The 16,740-nt window shown below is 47.0% G+C and overlaps 1 protein-coding gene across 3 annotated transcripts in view; it reads left to right on the top strand.

Moving 5' to 3' along the window:
* Positions 1 to 16,740, top strand: part of LOC138497986 (ubiquitin carboxyl-terminal hydrolase CYLD-like) — a 1,189,455-nt gene that overhangs the window by 1,127,026 nt on the left and 45,689 nt on the right. For 2 of the 3 annotated variants that reach the window (XM_069621757.1, XM_069621758.1), the window contains exon 14: positions 12,360 to 12,582. In XM_069621757.1, the coding sequence (XP_069477858.1) occupies positions 12,360 to 12,582 (223 nt within the window). Of the gene's footprint in view, positions 1 to 12,359; positions 12,583 to 16,740 lie in introns of those variants that run through there. The other variant, XM_069621759.1, reaches the window with a different exon arrangement.

The raw sequence follows: 16,740 nt of genomic DNA, 5'->3' as shown, positions 1-16,740 counted from the left end.
ATAATAATGAGATTGTCGGCATATCCGATCCAACCGATCTTATTATCACCAATTTTTGGAAAAGCATTTCATTTATCGACAAATATCGTCCCAAAATCAGATAGGAATACATTAAAAAGGGTAGGCGCAAGGTCGCATCCCTTTCTTACTCCCCTCTTGATAGGGATTGGCTCACTAAGGCCACCACAATTGTTCAATCTCACTCTTGCCGTATTGTTTTTATAAATTATTTGACAGTCCTAGATTTAATGGTCAGGCATGCCCAGTTTCTGCAATTTTTTCCATAACTGGGCTCTTTCTATGGTGTCAAAAGCTGTAGAGAAATCAGCTAATAATATATAAAGTGGTAGACCTTTCTTCGAGTTTGCCTCTTCCATCAGCAAACTAGTAGTTAGAATATTCACATTTGTCGAGCACCCTTTTCTAAATCGAGTTTGAAATGGACTACATATATATTTTTGTTAGATATCCATAAGGTAATTTCTTTTAGAATCATAGTGGGAAAAAACTTGCTAGTAACAGTCAATGCAAGTAATCGATAATTCTCTGGTAGGAGTCTAGACCCCTTCTTAAAAACTGGGATGATATGGGATGTCCTCCAAGACTCCGGGACCACCCGAGTGGAGGTTATTTTATGAAATAGTGTCAAAAACATGTCAACCCAGAATTCAGGGTTATCCTTGATAATCCGGTTACAGAGACAGTCGGGCCCTGGATGATTTCAATCTTTTAATAATATGAATTGTGTCCTCTAATTTAAGATTTACTTCAGCAAGGGATCTTATTTTCATGGGGAAATCATTCCCTTCAAATTTATTGTGGAGAAAGGTTGACCAAGTCTTCGCATCAATATTACAGATAGGATTCTCCTGGGTATCTCCAGTCACTGATTTATATTTTTCCTACATTTTCTTGGAGTCCCCATCAAGTAGGATTCTTACCATACTTTGCCATATAGTATTACTTTCAGAGGCATAATATTGCTTTCTCCAATTTCGATATCCGTTACTTCATATACTCTAAGACTCTAATAGCCTGTGCCTTCTATTTCTTGTCACATGCAATAATTGTATCGTATGGTTTATTCTTTTTAATCCCAGTGTTCATGACGGACATTTTTCCATAGGCATAAATCCTTAAATACATGAATTAATCCAACCTACTATCTCCTCCACTGTCGCCATAAATGTATACTCAGTTCTAAGTCCTCTGCTCCATTTTGCTACCTTATCCAAGTTTTTATCCGACCACCCCAGCCTATTGCCAGCCACATTCACATCAACTGTCCCAACCCTATTGCTACAACAATATTTAGTATCAGCCAGGTCATGTTTGTGCTTACAATAGCGTTATCGCTCAATTCATTAAAGTTAGTTTGAAACGGTTGAAACCGCGGGTACATTTCATTGCCGGCACATATATAATCCACCATGGAGAAGTAACAACCATTAGGCCACGTATGAGCTAGAGATGTAGCCGCATTTCCCAACACATTGATCAATCTTCTCTAGGAAGGATCTCCAAGTAATTTTTGCCTTTAGTCACAGGGTCTGGTTTGAGGCCATCACTATCTCGCCCAATCTTGGCATTCACGTCCCCTGCTAATATAATGGCCACATTCCCGTCAGTAGCAAAGCCACACAAAACATGTTCATGCACACAGAGCTGGATCTCCAATGTTTTTTTTTGTCCGGGGGATAATAGATATTAAATAATAGTATTTTTTGTTCCATTCCCAGTTGGATTTCCACCCCCAGCACATTGGGATTATGGACAACGCATGGGCATTCCTTAGAGGGAATGTCATTAGCCACTACAATTATGAATCCTCCGTACGGGCACCCTCTGAGCCCTCTCCCTGCTTGCTGAATATATGTAGTAAATCCATCTTGTGGAAACACTTGTGTACAGGTGCGTTATAAATGCCATATCATATCATATATATCATCAAAAAAGACCATTGACCTAAGCCAAGTTTCCTGCATAAACACAGTGGATGCAGATTCTATCAATTCCGTAGAGCCTACATGCTGAAAAAGATGGCTGTGGCCTCTGCTGTTCCATGAGATGATTTTAATATAATCTCAGATATTGTTATTATGCATAGGTGGTACAAATTAGCATAACCATTCCCAGTGAGATTTCACAATGGGATCACCGTTCACACCACAGTTAGAACCTTCCTTAAGGCTTTGTTTTCCAAACTTTTTAAAATCAGCTTAGTTCATATTAGGTGGTTTACACTTTTCTATCAGGTCTGTCAGACATTCACCATCAATCTCATACCCTTGCATGTTTAATTCATCAGAGTAAGAACAAACTCGACTAACCACCTCCCCAAATTATCAATGAACTTTGGTGATCAATCCTGGACATTGTTCGACAAATTTCAGGTCCTTGCTCTTGATTATCCGTAAGGGCAGAAGGTGTCCCAATATCTCCATAAGGTGACTTCAATTTATAGGCTTTTTTTTCCCTTTCGGAATTCCCCTAAGGGGAAAAGTTTTCTTGGGAGCATCATTTTTCTTTTGTAGTGTTGTAGGAATCTTCATAAACTTTCCTACTCCATTCATACCGGCCATACGCATCTCAGAGCTTAGTTTAGGGCTATTAATGTGCTGCTTGTCTTTGGCCTCCACCGATGAGTTACTACTATCGAGAAATATTCTTGTGGATTCCATAGAGCTCTCGGAGGAAACCTCAACGGTTTCTAGAGTCGTTGTTGTTTTTGTTTTTGGCATTGTAGATCTTAATAACCACTCCGTAAGATTCCCTGATTGCAGCGCCTTCCTCTTTGCTCTACTCAACGCCTTCTTCCTGGCGCGTTTTGAGGAGCCAAGCCCTGTAGTACTCTGATTAACATTTTCCATTTCCATCTGGTCCAACTTTGTTTGTTGTGTCTTAGAAGAGGTTCTGATCTTCTTGCCTTTTCTTCTTTTTTCTCTCTTGGTTAGTTGGGGTACTTCTTCTTCTTCATCCTCGCTACTCGTCAGGATTTCCACTTTTGTTGATTCGAAATTCTCATGACTTTTATCAGTTATCACCTCAACTTGCTGGGACCATTGAGGTTGTTTTTGAGAGTTGTGGCATGCTACAGTCAAACGTCTCTCTTTCTTAAGGTCTCCCAAGTGAGCGAGCAACTTGGCATTTATTTGCACCTGGCCCGCAATGTTGTTCATTAACTTTAACAATATTTTTAAAGCAAAACTTGTTGCAACATTGTGTGCCTCGATGTCTTTAAATTTATCATCGTACAGATGATCGTCCTTAACTTGATTGTTATGTGATGCATCGATCTCCTGATCATCGTTCGTGCTAACGGGAGTTTCATCAATTAATCCAGTAAATCGAGGTGAGCAAGAGAGCCTTGTAGAAATCGTCTGACGATTCAGACTATTGTTTGTGTGGGGATTACCACCATTATCATGGTTTATTTCACCTGATTGCAGAGGATTCACAATGGCAGCTTTTTCAAGTTCCGTGATTTGGCCCTCCAAACTGTAACAAAGGTTCAGCAAGGAATTATCTAATTCAGACGTGGTTCCTCATGGATTTCTGCGATGGCATCTAATCCTGTAAAATAATTTGTGATTTTTGTTGTTGTTGGTTTAGATTTACTCTTTGCCCCATCTTCTTCCGCAGGCAGAGCCTGAATTCATACAGCCTTTGCTTTTTGAACTAGCCTTCTGTTTGTTTCATAGTTTCATCTTGCCCAGCTTCCAACTTTTCCTAGACGGACACCAACAAATCGCAACAGTATGCCTAGAAGCTACCAATTAGTCTGTTGCTGCAATAATAGGCGGCTACAATTACCAGTGAATGAGGCTCAGTGGCGGGTTGCCCGCAGTCTCCTCACCTGGATTATTAATATTCTTGCTTTTAATTTTTCACATGTAGACAATAGTCGCAAGGTCGGGGCAGAATGGAAAGCGTATACACCCACAGTCACCTCCACTTAACATCCAATTACTTTGTCTGCAGTAACAAAGAAAGATCAGCTGTCTGCCTGTAAATTGATTGGAAGTCACGTCTGGGAAACCTTCATCCGCTCTGAACACTACACAAGGCTCCTCCATGCAATACGAGGACCCACGATAAGTGCAGGTACGACAAAACAGATCACAGTAACAAAGTCATCTGCTTTGGGAACAAAATCAAACTTTTGACTTACTTGCATGCATAGATCCTAGGCAAACTTCCAGTCGTCAACTCGAACGTGGCGCCATGGCCGCCACTCTGCCGAACACTTGCCCAACACTTATCGCTATGCTTTCGCTTGGTTTCACATATTTAAAGTTCAACCTTGTAAAAGGGCAGCACAGCTTTTCACCTGTAGAATGTAGAACGTAGAAAGATGCTTTCACAGCCAGTAACAGGGTAATGCACGGCAGATGGCCAGCACTTGCCCAACGCTTATCGCCATCTTTTATGATTTCACCCCTTATTTTCCTTCATGTTGTGCAATTGAGCTCACTGGTCACTGGACAGTTCTGCCTTGCTTAACTACCAATAATAATAATATCCAAATTATATCCATTTCATACAGCTGTACCACACTGCAGTATGGGGGGGCATGTATATGGATTTATTTTGTAAGCAGAGTCACAAATGGCTTGAATAATTCCAACATCTACAGAAAAATGTTCAAGGGTTACATTTGTGTTTTTTAGACTGCAGGGTGGTTTGATTGGCTCCTCCATCCTAGCATAGGCTTCCCTATTCCAAGGTGGTTTAATGCAACCACTAGTGAATAATACATCAATTGATCATTAACCCCTACTGTCTGCAATAGCCCATTCCATTTGTGGGGGTCTAAATGGCGCAGTCTTATCTATCTGACTACCACTGGGACGTTCTAAGGGATCCCTAAACTAATGATGCCCCATGATGTAATCAGACATTTTCAAGAGTCCAGTCTGCTCACAGACTTTCTCTTTCTCTCTCCCTCTCCTCCACCTCCTCCCACTACTGTTCTTCCTCTCCTGTCCATCCAGTCTTCTTACACGCCTCCTCTCTCTGTCGCCCACTTCTCGCCTCCTCTGTCCATACTGTCATCTTTTTTTTTTTTTGTTGATAATTTTATTTTAAATCAAGGCAGGTTGACAAGCATACATCATAAATAGTAGCAAAGACGTGTTAGCCCCTAACCCCTTCCCCTCGGGCCCGTCCCCCCCTCCCTCCACTCCCCTGCCAGGCCTCCACTCTCTGTGCTCTCCTCTCTGCGGCCCCACAGTTTGTGTCCTCTTCGGGTTCCTCCCGGGCTCTCGGGGTCCATCGGGCATTGATAGGCTTATAAGTCAGGGCAGGAAATCGCTGGTCATATTCCAGTACCGGGCCCCAAATGTTCTGGAACCGGTGAAGGACCCCGGCCGTTGCCGCCGTCACCTTTTCCGCTATCAGTATGTCCCATAGTTTTGTCCACCAATGAGCTAAGCATGGGCCGTCTGGGGACTTCCAGTGGCGGGCCAGCACCGATTTCCCAGCTAAAAGGCATTGGGTCAACAGTTTCGCCCTATTCCCGAAGCGTGGGTAGATCACCGGGACTGGGACCCCCAGCAGAACGGGGCCTGGCTCCAGTGGAATAGTTGCCCCCGTGATCTGTGTAATTGTCCCCAGGCATTGTCTCCAAAATCGCTGGATTTTCGGGCACGCCCACCACATGTGGAAAAAGGAGCCTGGGTGGCCACATCCTCTCCAGCAAGAGGGGTCAACCCTGGGATTCATGTGATGGAGCCTAAGAGGGGGGTAGTACCACCTCAGCATGATCTTATATGCACATTCCCTATTGGTGACACAGGAGGGCGAGGAGTGTGCTCGGGTCCAAATGTCTACCCATGTTTGGTCTTCTATCGGGTGCCCCAGGGCGGCCTCCCACTGGGCCATGCAGCGGGTTCTCTCAACCAGGAAATCGCCCAAAAAGCATCTGTAAAAGGTAGATATCCTACCTCGAGATGGGGGGTCCTTGAGCGATAGTTCCAATGAAGTCGGGGCACGCGTTGCTGCTTGTAGGATTTGGGGCTGTGAGCACCAGTGGCGCAGCTGTATGTAGGTAAATCTGTCCTTTTCCTGAAGTTGGAACTTCTCCTTGCATCGTTCGAACGTGCATGGCGCGTTCCCCTCGTACATCTGCTCTAGGGTCTCAAGGCCTCCCTTTATCCAGCGTTGAAAATTGCGCGGGTTTGATCTGGGTGAGAAAGCTGGATTGTGGAAAATCAGCGATTGCGGGTTCAGGCTTCCTGGGACGCCCTTCCGTTTTAGTGCCCAGTCCCAGACACTCAGGGTGTGTTTGGTTGCCCGCAGGAGGTCTCCCCAATGTGTCCTGATGGGGGCCGGGATGTGTGGCAGGAATCGCAGGGGTAGGGGCAGCCGTGACTGTTCCAGTTCTACCCATCTAGGGCGGTTTGTGAGTGTTTGCCATGCGTGAATGTGTGCCAATTGGGCCTCCCCTCTGTAGGCCTGTAAGTCCGGGACTCCGAGCCCTCCCATTTTGGAGGCCCCCAGTAGAGTTTTGTAAGGAATTCTAGGTTTTTTACCCCTCCATATGAACTTCACCATTTTCTTCTGCAGGTCTCGAAGGGCTGGTGCGGGGATTGCCACTGGGAGGGAGGAGCAGGCATAGAGAAACCTCAGGAGAAGGTTCATTTTGCAGGCTGTTATTCGCCCCATTAAGGAGATCTCCTGGGTCGTCCAACATCTTAGGTCTCCCTCCAGTTCTTTAAATAGCCGGGGAAAGTTGGTCTGGTACGTTTCTTTTGGGTCCGCCGGGATGTTGACCCCCAAGTAGGGGATGGCTCTGTTTTCCCACTTGATCGGGCTCATCTTGGTCAGTGTCTCCTACTCCTCCGGGGCGAGGCCAATGCTCAAGGCTGTTGATTTAGCGAAGTTAACTGAAAAGCCGGATACCTCACCGTAGCTGCTTATTTCTGCCAGGGCATGCTTCAGGGAGGAGCAGGGTTCTGAGATCGTTAACAGGACATCGTCAGCATATAAGGCGATTTTGTGTTGGGAGGGGCCGACCTGCAGGCCTGTGATCTGGGTGTTTTGTCTTATTTTCTGGGCAAAGGGCTCCATGGTAAATGCAAAAAGCAGAGGTGATAATGGGCAGCCCTGACTCGTACCACAGGACAGCGAGATCGGGGCTGAGATGGATCCGTTGGTCCTCAGAAATGTTTTGGGTCCTTTGTAGTTGGCCAGGATCATTGTCTGAAAAGCTGTTCCAAAGCCAAAGGCCTCCAGGGTGCGTTTCATGAATGGCCAGTCCACCTTGTCAAATGCCTTGGTGGCATCTAGTGCCATCAATACTAGTTTTTGGGATTTTCGGGTTGCGATGTCTACCAAGTTTAGAGTTCTCTGGATATTGTCCCCTGCCGACCGATTTAGGATGAAGCCTGCTTGGTCTGGCTGGATTATCTCCGGTAGGAATATAGGTTTGCATCTATGTTCAATAGTGCTATTGGTCTGTAGGAGGCTAGGTCTCTCGGGTCTTTCCCTGGCTTGGGTAGAAGAACAGTGGTTGATTCCTGCATCGAGGGGGTTACTGAGCCAGAATCTCTGAAGGAGTTGAAGAGAGTTACTAAGGGGGGGGTTAGCTGGTGCTTAAATAATTTGTAGTACCTTGTCGAGAATCCATCTGGGCCTGGGGCCCATGTCTTGAGCGATTTGATGGCTTCCTCAACCTCTTCTTCTGTGATCAGTGCCTCCAGAGATTCCCTTGCCGAGGTGGAGAGTTGGGGCAGTGCTGCGCTCTGCAGGTATTCCTTCTGTTTGAGCCGGTCTCATGGAGTAGCCGTCATGACCTGCGTTAAGTGGGCTATCGCCAGTTGCTGTTTATTAGATTCTGAATATTGGACAGCTCCTTGGGGGTCGCGCAGGCTGGAGATGGTGTTAGTTTGTTTTATTTTGGCCAGTTTGGCTACCAAGAATTTGTTTGCCTTATTATTCTTTGCATAGTAGGATTGTTTGGCCTGGGCCATTAATTGTGCGGTCTGTTCCGCGTAGTGGGCCTCCAGCTTCTTTCTGGCCATACTTAGGGCTCGCTGCGTTTTGGGGGACCAGCCTTTTTCTTTGTGGATCTCCTCTGCCGCTTTCAGTTCTTCCTCCAAGGTTATCCTGGTCTGCCGCCTGTTTCGATGATAGGCCTTCATGGCGTCCCAGTTATTCGCTGGGGAGGTATCAGAAGCTGGGTTTTCTTCAAGAAAATTCTTGATCGCCTTCGCGATTCTGTCTCTCACCGACATGTCATTGAGGATCGGGTCATATAATGACCATTTACGGGGAGCGTTAGGGGTGGGGTTCTGGGCCCGGATCTCCATGATCACTGGAGCGTGGTCAGATAGAATTCTTGAACCAATAGACACTTCTTTGACGAAGGCGAGAGTTTGTATGGACGCCAGGACGAGGTTGATCCGTGAAAAGGTTTGGTGGACGTAGGAGTGAAAAGAATAGTCTATTTCAGTGGGGTGTAGGACCCGCCATGAGTCCACTACTTCCAGGGATCTGAATAGGTGTAGGAGGCTCAGAGCCTGGGTGAAGTCGTTCGGGGTCGGAGGGTGCGACTTATCTCTTATCGGGTCTGGTACTCCGTTAAAGTCCCCTCCTATTATCACCTGGCCTTCTATGAAGCGTGAAAGGGACGTGTTCAAGGAGTCGTAAAAGTTTGATTGGCCAGAGTTAGGCGCATATACAGAGACAAAGGTATATAAGTCACCAAGGATGAGGCATTTGACTGCTATGAACCGACCTACTGGGCATGTTTTAGTGTCCAGGATTTGAGGGTGTAGGTCTCTCCTGAAGAGGATTGCAGTGCCTCCTTTTTTAGACTCTCCCGAGGCGAAGAATTGGAGTGGATACATCCGGGAGCGGAGACGCCCAAAGTCTGCTCGTAGCAGGTGGGTCTCCTGCAGCATGGCCACTGCGGCCTCCTCATCTTGGAGTTTTTGCAGGATATTCTTCCATTTGGCGGGAGAGTTCAGCCCATTGACATTGAGGGATAGGAGTCTTAGGTTTTGGTGGTCTGGGGCCATATTCCCCCCCATTGACTGGATTGGGGGGAAGGGTCGGTGGCGCCCGGGTCAACCGCCATCGCTTGTGAGAGATAAGTGGTCAACCTGCACTTGAGATTTTAACACGAGCCCCCAACGGGGGGCCGTAACTTTAACCAGCGGTTAGGCCGACATTGTGTGAGTGGCCTCACCCTTGGCCAACGGGGCCAACAAGCAATACAGTACTGTGAATTTCCAAGGACTCAGAGTTGGAACGTCTCTTGGAACGGGCATGAGCCGTGGATATTGCCCGCCGCCGCAGTTAATGGCGCATGTTTCTTACCCCGAAGATGACGGTTCCTTGCGGGGCAGGATCAAGCGGTTGGTGAGAAAGGTGTGGTGAGCGCCTATATCTTCAGTTATCTCTTCCGGTTGTTCCGCTGCACCTTTGACCATGATGGCCGCCTTGGCTTCGGGGGGGAGCCGGGTCTGGGTCTCCAGTTGGCTCTGAGTTTGGTGAGGCGGATTCTCTAGGTGAGGTTGGGTGCATGATTTTATTCGCATCTTCCAGATGACTGATACGTCACATCACGCCTTTGAATGAGAACTGCAAGGCCGTTGGAAATGGCCATCGGTAACGCACCTTTTGGTCTTGGAGAAAGAGTGCCAGGGTTCGGAGCGCCCTTCTTTTCTGTAGGGTGAGCATTGAGAGATCTTGATAAATTTGGAGCGGAGAGCCCTGGAAAGAGAGTTTGTCCCCGGTACGGCTGATCGCCGAGATGACCTCCTTAGTAGAGAAGAAATGGACCCTGGTGATGACATCTGGGGGGAGATCCGAGTCTGTTCCCTGGCGTGGGCGCAGTCTATGGGTGCGGTCTAATACGAGGTGTGCTTCATCGAGATCTGGGAGCAAGGACCGAAAGAAGTCTCCGACGTATTCCGCCAGGTTTTTGTCGGGTACAGAGGAGGGAATTCCTCGGATCCGGGGGTTGTTCCGACGGGCCCTGTTTTCGAGGTCCTCTTGTTTATACTCTAGGATCTCGTATTTATCTTGTAGGGCTCTGATTGAGCGCTGCACCTCCTTTAGTGCGGTCGTATGTTTCAGTGAGCGATCTTCGACCTTGCCCAGCCTCTGCTCTGCCTCAGTCACCCTCTGATCTGTCTGTTCCACTTTGGTGGAGAGTTCTGCTAGGCATAAGCGGAATTCAGACTTGATGTCTGCCATAAAAGCCACCAGGTCTCCCTTGGTAGCAAGGGCTTCTTCTCCTCCACGGGGTGTTTGCGGGGTAAGATTGGGAGGGTCCTGTTTCTTACCCTTTTCTGTCGTCGAGAACATAGTAGCTATGTCTGAGTTTTTGCCGGCCTTCGTTTGTTTCGTCATGGCGGCTGCGGCGGAGGTTCTGCAAGCAATGAGGTTGGGCAGGGATGTGGGCCGGGGCGCCCCAGGAAACCCACGGGAGGCAGGTCGCGGCGAGGTCGTTGGCTTAGACCGGCGATTTCGTTATACAGCCAGGTGGATCTTATGTGGGGCGCATGGTCTTAGGGTGCTCCCAGTCCACAGGTCTGGGTCTGCAGCTGAGGTTACCGCCTGCTGAAGCGGGGTCCTGGCGTCTTCCGGCGGAGTAGGCTGGTGGGGGAGGCCTGGGTTGTCTGTGTCCAGAGTCTTTGTTTTTCGGTGCCCTGCAGCGCTGGGGAAGGCGGCACTCGCCCCGCCAGCTCCAAGATGCTTATGGAGTGCTGGCTCGCCTCGGGCTCCGCTGCCGCGCGCCACGCTTGGGCGCCGGGGTTGCTCCCGCCGGCTAGAGCTCCGCTGGCCCCCTCACCGTTATGTTAGATCTGGGTTGCATTGTGCATTTGGCTTCGGGCTGCAGGCTGTACTCAGGCTCTCCTCTGTTTCGAGTCCTGGGTCAGCGTAAGATCTGCCTCCATTTCCTGGCTGCGTCTGAGCTCGTAGGTGCGGCCGCCATCTTGCTTCTTCCGAGGGGAGCAGGGCGTTATGTTTCAGACGACAAATTCTGGCGTAGAGCTTCCTTGCAAGTTCTTCATCTTCGGACCGCTTGTGCTCTGGCGGTTCCCCTCCTTATTGCTAATCTCGGCGAGTCATTTCAGCCAAGGGAACTGCATGAATTTTGCTGCAGCAACGGGCGATCCACAGGCGGCTTCAGCGGAGCGACCACATCGCTGGCGCTCCAAGCCACGCCCCTCCCATACTGTCATCTTACACGCTCCACCTTCCACCTTCCTCCTCAGTTCACCACCACCTGACCTCACCTGAACACCTTTAACGCTGTCAACTGCCTGCACGCTTTATTATACTTGTGTCCTTTTGTTTCTGTAGTTCCTCCCCCTTCCCATTGGCTCCCTGCTTCACCTGACTGCTCATGCCAATCTAGTCTATTTTTCCATGGGGCCGGCCTATAATAGTACACAAGTTTAAAAACCCTGTTAGGCCCTCCCTTTTGCTTTGCCGTTGTTCGTGCAACCACAGCAGTCCTGTCAAATTGGCGTTCGGCAGTCATCTCACTTTCCTTCTGCTTTGGGATGCTGCAATTCATGTCGCTAAATTGGAAGTTGCTGTGAATGGGAGCCTCGTATGTAGCGTCTCTTTTTTCAATTCTGGATTGTGTATCTCGCATTTCTGAAAATGTTAAAAGAAACCTCTCCCCAGAATAGAGGCTGGTAGATAGCGTGAGATTGACAGTGGTACCCACATGGGCAAGCACAGCACACTAAGGGTGGTCAGGGACTGCTCCCCACTCTCCCAAATTCTTCAGTGCCTACCTCAGTCTGTTAGGCCTCTCTGTTCCGCCTGACCAGGACAAGCCCTGACTCTATCCCAATAGATGGTGCTTATGGTGTTGCCATTCGGTAACCCATGTACTCGAAGAGTAAAACACTATTGTGAATCACTTGGGTTTTTATTTTACGTTTGCAGACCAGTGAAGTCACATATTGTCAGCAATTTATTTATTGGGTATTTCTAATGCACCTATACAGCAAATGGTGTTTCAAGGCACCACAAGACAAAAAGGGGACAGGGATAAGAATACCAAAACCGGTCCTACTTGGCCTGGTGCCATTCGGATCGTGCAAGTGCAGTAACAAGAAGTGCACAGGAGTGGGGAGGGGGTTGGGGAGTGCCGGTCAAAGCAGAATGCGTTAATGCTAAGATGGTAAGGGAAGAGTAGACAGCATGCAAGTGCTGGGATAGGCAGTTGGGCCCTGGATTAGGCGAGTGCTATGGGGAGGCCAGGTTGGATAAGTGCCAGTGTAAAGCAGGGAGTGCAGGGAATGAGGGTCCACATGATTTACAAGACCTGTTGAGCTATTGTTTGTGCATGCATTCTGTGTTAATATTTACTTATTTTTGGTTTTTAGGCTCACACTCACTACAAACGCAAGGGTCACAAACCCAGGATATTCAAAAACCCTACAGCCTTTGATGAGAGCACAAACCACCCCCATGCTTCACGGATTCCCCGTGAGAAAATGGAACTTTTCGCTGTGCTCTGCATAGAGACTAGTCATTACGTCTCCTTTGTAAAGTATGGACCAGAAAAGGAGGATTGGATGTTCTTTGACAGCATGGCTGACAGATACGGTAAGATAACTGGGGCACATATTGTTGTTTTAGAGAGAACACAAATCGATATTTCTTTATTCATTCACTTAGTCCTAATTTGTGCCTCCATGTCAATGGGTCATACAGTTAAATGGACAGAGTTAATTATTTTTTAATTGAGATTTTATTCTTCATGGAACAAAAGCTAAAAAGAGGCAATCAATTAAGATTAGATTAGATTAGATTAGGGATTTGTAATGCGCATATCCCTTTGGAACTAAGCAGTAATCCTTTACTCACATTGGGACACAGTCCCAGTAATTAATAACTGTCAAGATAGAGGAAGGGAAAATGGAAACAAGGAAAGTATTTTGACAGTTACCTTTATTTAATGCAATATCCACAAAGCATGATTCTGTACGATAAAGCAGAAACAAAATGTTAAGGCCAGTGGTGGACTGACCTATAGAAAATTCTGAGATTTCCCGGTAGGCCTCACCCCAACTGCCTCTTTTGTGTGGCTACCTACTTTATTTCCACTTTTTCTTATAGGAAAGAGGCTGGACATGCTCAAAATGGGTAATTTTGTGCCACTTTGAACATTATTTTCATGGCCTCTTTTGGTTTCCAGTCCACCCCTGGGTAGGGCTAGTCCTAATTTCAACATACACATACACCTGATTGGGCTGTGTGCCCTGAAGTGCAAGTGGGTGTACCGACCGGCTGAACGAGCAGCGCAGTCTTCCTTGCTGCTGACGGCATTGTGAGAAGGTGTGTGCTCCTTAATCTGAAATTGTGGCCTAATTGTATAATTGCTTGATGTAAAACATTGTTGGGCATTTATTGCACCATTTTGCAGTGTTGTAACAGCCTCCAAGCCCACTTCGTGAATCCCTCTCACCATGCTGCCTCCCCGCCTGCCCCCTTGATTGGGCCCAGGTGCCCTCATAAGTGAAATATCTAAGGGCCCGAGGCAAACGGCACCTCCTACAGAAGCAGCACCAGATCGTGTTCGCCAGAGGAGCCTGCAGCGCAGCCGTCAACCAGCAGCGACTGGCAAGGTAAGAAAAGTGTGGGCAGGGGCAACAGCCATTGCTGCTCCCTATTAAACTGTCACACCACTCTTATTGCTCCTATTACCAAAAAGCTTGTAATCTGCTGCACATAGCCCACAGTTGTATGTCTGCTATATCTGGCATTTAGGACAACTGTGTTAGCTATATCTGCCACTGAGGCCAACTGTGTTAGCCAGACATATCTGGCATCAAGGCCAAGTGTGTTAGCCATATCTGGCATCTGGGCCAGTTGTCTTAGTTAGCCATATCTGGCAGTTAGCCCTCTATCCAGGAATCTCGGATCTAGGTGTCTTGCATTTGCTTTTATGTCGAAACGTAGGCTCTTTTCCCTATGTCCAGGATCCTTAACTCTAGGTGTCTTGCATTTGCTGCTGTGTTTTTGAAATGTTGGCTTTTTTCCCTCTGTCCAGGAAACTTGAATCTAAGTGGTTTCTGCTTCTGCGTCTCAATTTAGGATTTGTTCATCCTCTATCCAGGAAACACGAATGTAGGTGGTTTTGCATCTACTGCTGTATTTTGAAATTTTGGCTTTTTTCCTCTATCCGGCAAGCTCAAATCTAGGTGTTTTGCATTTGCTGCTATGTTTTGAAATGTAGGCTTATTTCCTTCTATCCAGGAAACTCAAATCAGGGTGTTTTGCATTTGCTGTTCAGCTTTGAAATTGTGGCCTTCCCTATATTCAGAGGGGGGGCTCGAATATGGGTGTTTTGCATTTGTTGTTGTGTTTGGAGTTTAGGCGCTCTTACCTCTATCCAGAAACCTAGACACCCCCACTGCCCATTCCAGCACTGTGCCCCCAGCTGTAGGTGCCCACACGCCTCTACTGGGTCCAGCCAGAACAGCACTCTAGCATCACAGCTGTGAACCGAGTGATAAAAGAGCAGTACTAAGTCTCTGCATAGTAAGGGACCGCAACCCTAGGTGCTCCACCACCCATACAATATTCAGAAACTAGGGATAGCTAGGGCCAGTTATCCCAAAGGAAAAGGACACCTAAGGCACGTACACAGGAAGCACCTTACTCCTCTGCCTCAAATCCCGTCACCACCAATCTTCTAGCTGATAGACTGTAAGACCCCCTTGACCATTCCCCCTCGTCCATAACCACTGGGCACTAAAAAATACAAAGAAACCGAAGAACAACTAGAACTAAAACCCAAACGAAACTCAGGAAAGTGTTGCTGGCCAGCAAGGGACCCTGATACCGAAACACAATAACACAAACTCATTAAACTCATAGACTCCAAAGGACCAAAATATGCCACGACACACAACAGGATGATGTGAGAGAAAACTAGGAGAAAGAGTAAATCAAATGGAACCACACCATGGCTCCACGCAAATGAACACAGACAACGGAACAAGAAGGGAAACATCTGTATACCTAACACCATACTTTGCGACGGGCCTCCCACCAGAACAATTCACAACCGTCAACTATGCTAGATGCTCCAGCAAGATAGCAGGACCACACAGGAAGAGCCCAGAAACATCCGGAAGGAACAAGAAGGAAAACAATGCCCTCATTCCATATATCACCAAAACTCTAGGGGAACAAGAACAACTGAAACGAGACACAAGAGAGGAAAGAGAAGAAGTTAGGTACTCAATACAAAACCTAGCAGATCTACTCAATGACAAAACAGTCCCCACTGAAAACACCTCACATCCTGAGAGCACGACACCCACCTACAAGACCACCATAAAACGAAACCAAGAACAAAACAAAGCATTAAAAAAAAAATACACTGCCATCTAATCAACGCAAGATCAATGTACAAACATGCTAGTGAGAGCTACGATCTACTCAATGATGGTGGAATAGACATCTTATTCGTCACAGAAACCTGGTTAGATGACAACTTCAAATGCACACATGTAAACAGAAAAGGAAAAAGAGGAGGACTCGCAATAGCCTACAAAGATTACCTGAAAATAAAAACGGATGAGCCGTTGAACATCAGAAACTGCGAATCCCTCGCCCTTCACCTGACCGCGAACTCAAAAACTGACCTCACATTCATATTGCTCTATAGACCACCAACCTATCACGCAACCTTCGTAGACACCTTCATAGAAGCAATAACGAAGCTGGTCATCAAGCACGATCACCTGATAGTCCTCAGGGACTACAACATATGGTTTGAAGAGAACACAAACTCACAAAAATCACTAATCGAGCAGATCGAAACAATTAAACTACAACTGATGGTTAAAGGAGCGACACACACAGCAAGACACATTGTCAATGCAATCTTCGCCAACAATAAAATGATCTCAACTGCTCCACCAATACAAATACTATGGCGCGACCACCTCATCATACCATTCGTGATCCAACTACCAGCCAAAGCAACAAACAGCCCAAAAAGCTCCCCGATCTGAGAAAGAAACTGGAATACCATCAAAATTAGTAATTTACAAGAACTGTAATCCTCAAAACCATCAACCGCAACCCTCGACGGAACAGATGTAGACAGAAAAGCAGACTTAATCCAGAAATCTGGATCTCCCAGGAAAAACACCCTTATCCCATCACAAAGGAAAGCAGTGGCAAGATGGTTTACTCCCCACCTCAGTACAATGAAAAAAACAAACCAGGAACTTGAGCTAGACTGGAGGAAAAACCACGACCAGGCAAAAAAGAATAAACTATCAAAAACAAATCCGAGCATACGAAAAGGAAATTCTGAAAGCCAAAAAGAAATACTACAACAACTGAATCAGAAAAGCCACCAACGGCCAGAAAAATCTATTCAACATAAAATGAGATGAGAAACCCACCTGGATGCAACAACCCTCCAGTACCTTCACAAAAACTATGCGACGGCCTTGCAGACCACTTTTAAAATAAAATTAGTGACATACACCAGATCATACAATGCAGACCAATCAACCGGATCGTGCACCATGCCCCAGCTACCCTGGAATCGCATATCACGCTGCCAAGCTTCACCCAAATATCAGGAGAGATATTCGTCAAGCTGGTGAAACATAGCAACAAGGGAAAATTAGCAGAGAAGGGCCGGCAGGGTACAGCGCATGGATGGCCACTTGTGTGGCTGTGGAAGGGCTGCGGCTGAAAGCAAGAGTGGGAACCTGCCAATTACCCACTGGAAAC

The sequence above is a fragment of the Ambystoma mexicanum genome, chromosome 5q, assembly GCF_040938575.1.
Source record: "Ambystoma mexicanum isolate Mex_15411 chromosome 5q, UKY_AmexF1_1, whole genome shotgun sequence".
NCBI classification, from domain to species: Eukaryota; Metazoa; Chordata; class Amphibia; order Caudata; family Ambystomatidae; genus Ambystoma; species Ambystoma mexicanum.
This window is presented reverse-complemented; position numbering and strand designations above follow the sequence as displayed.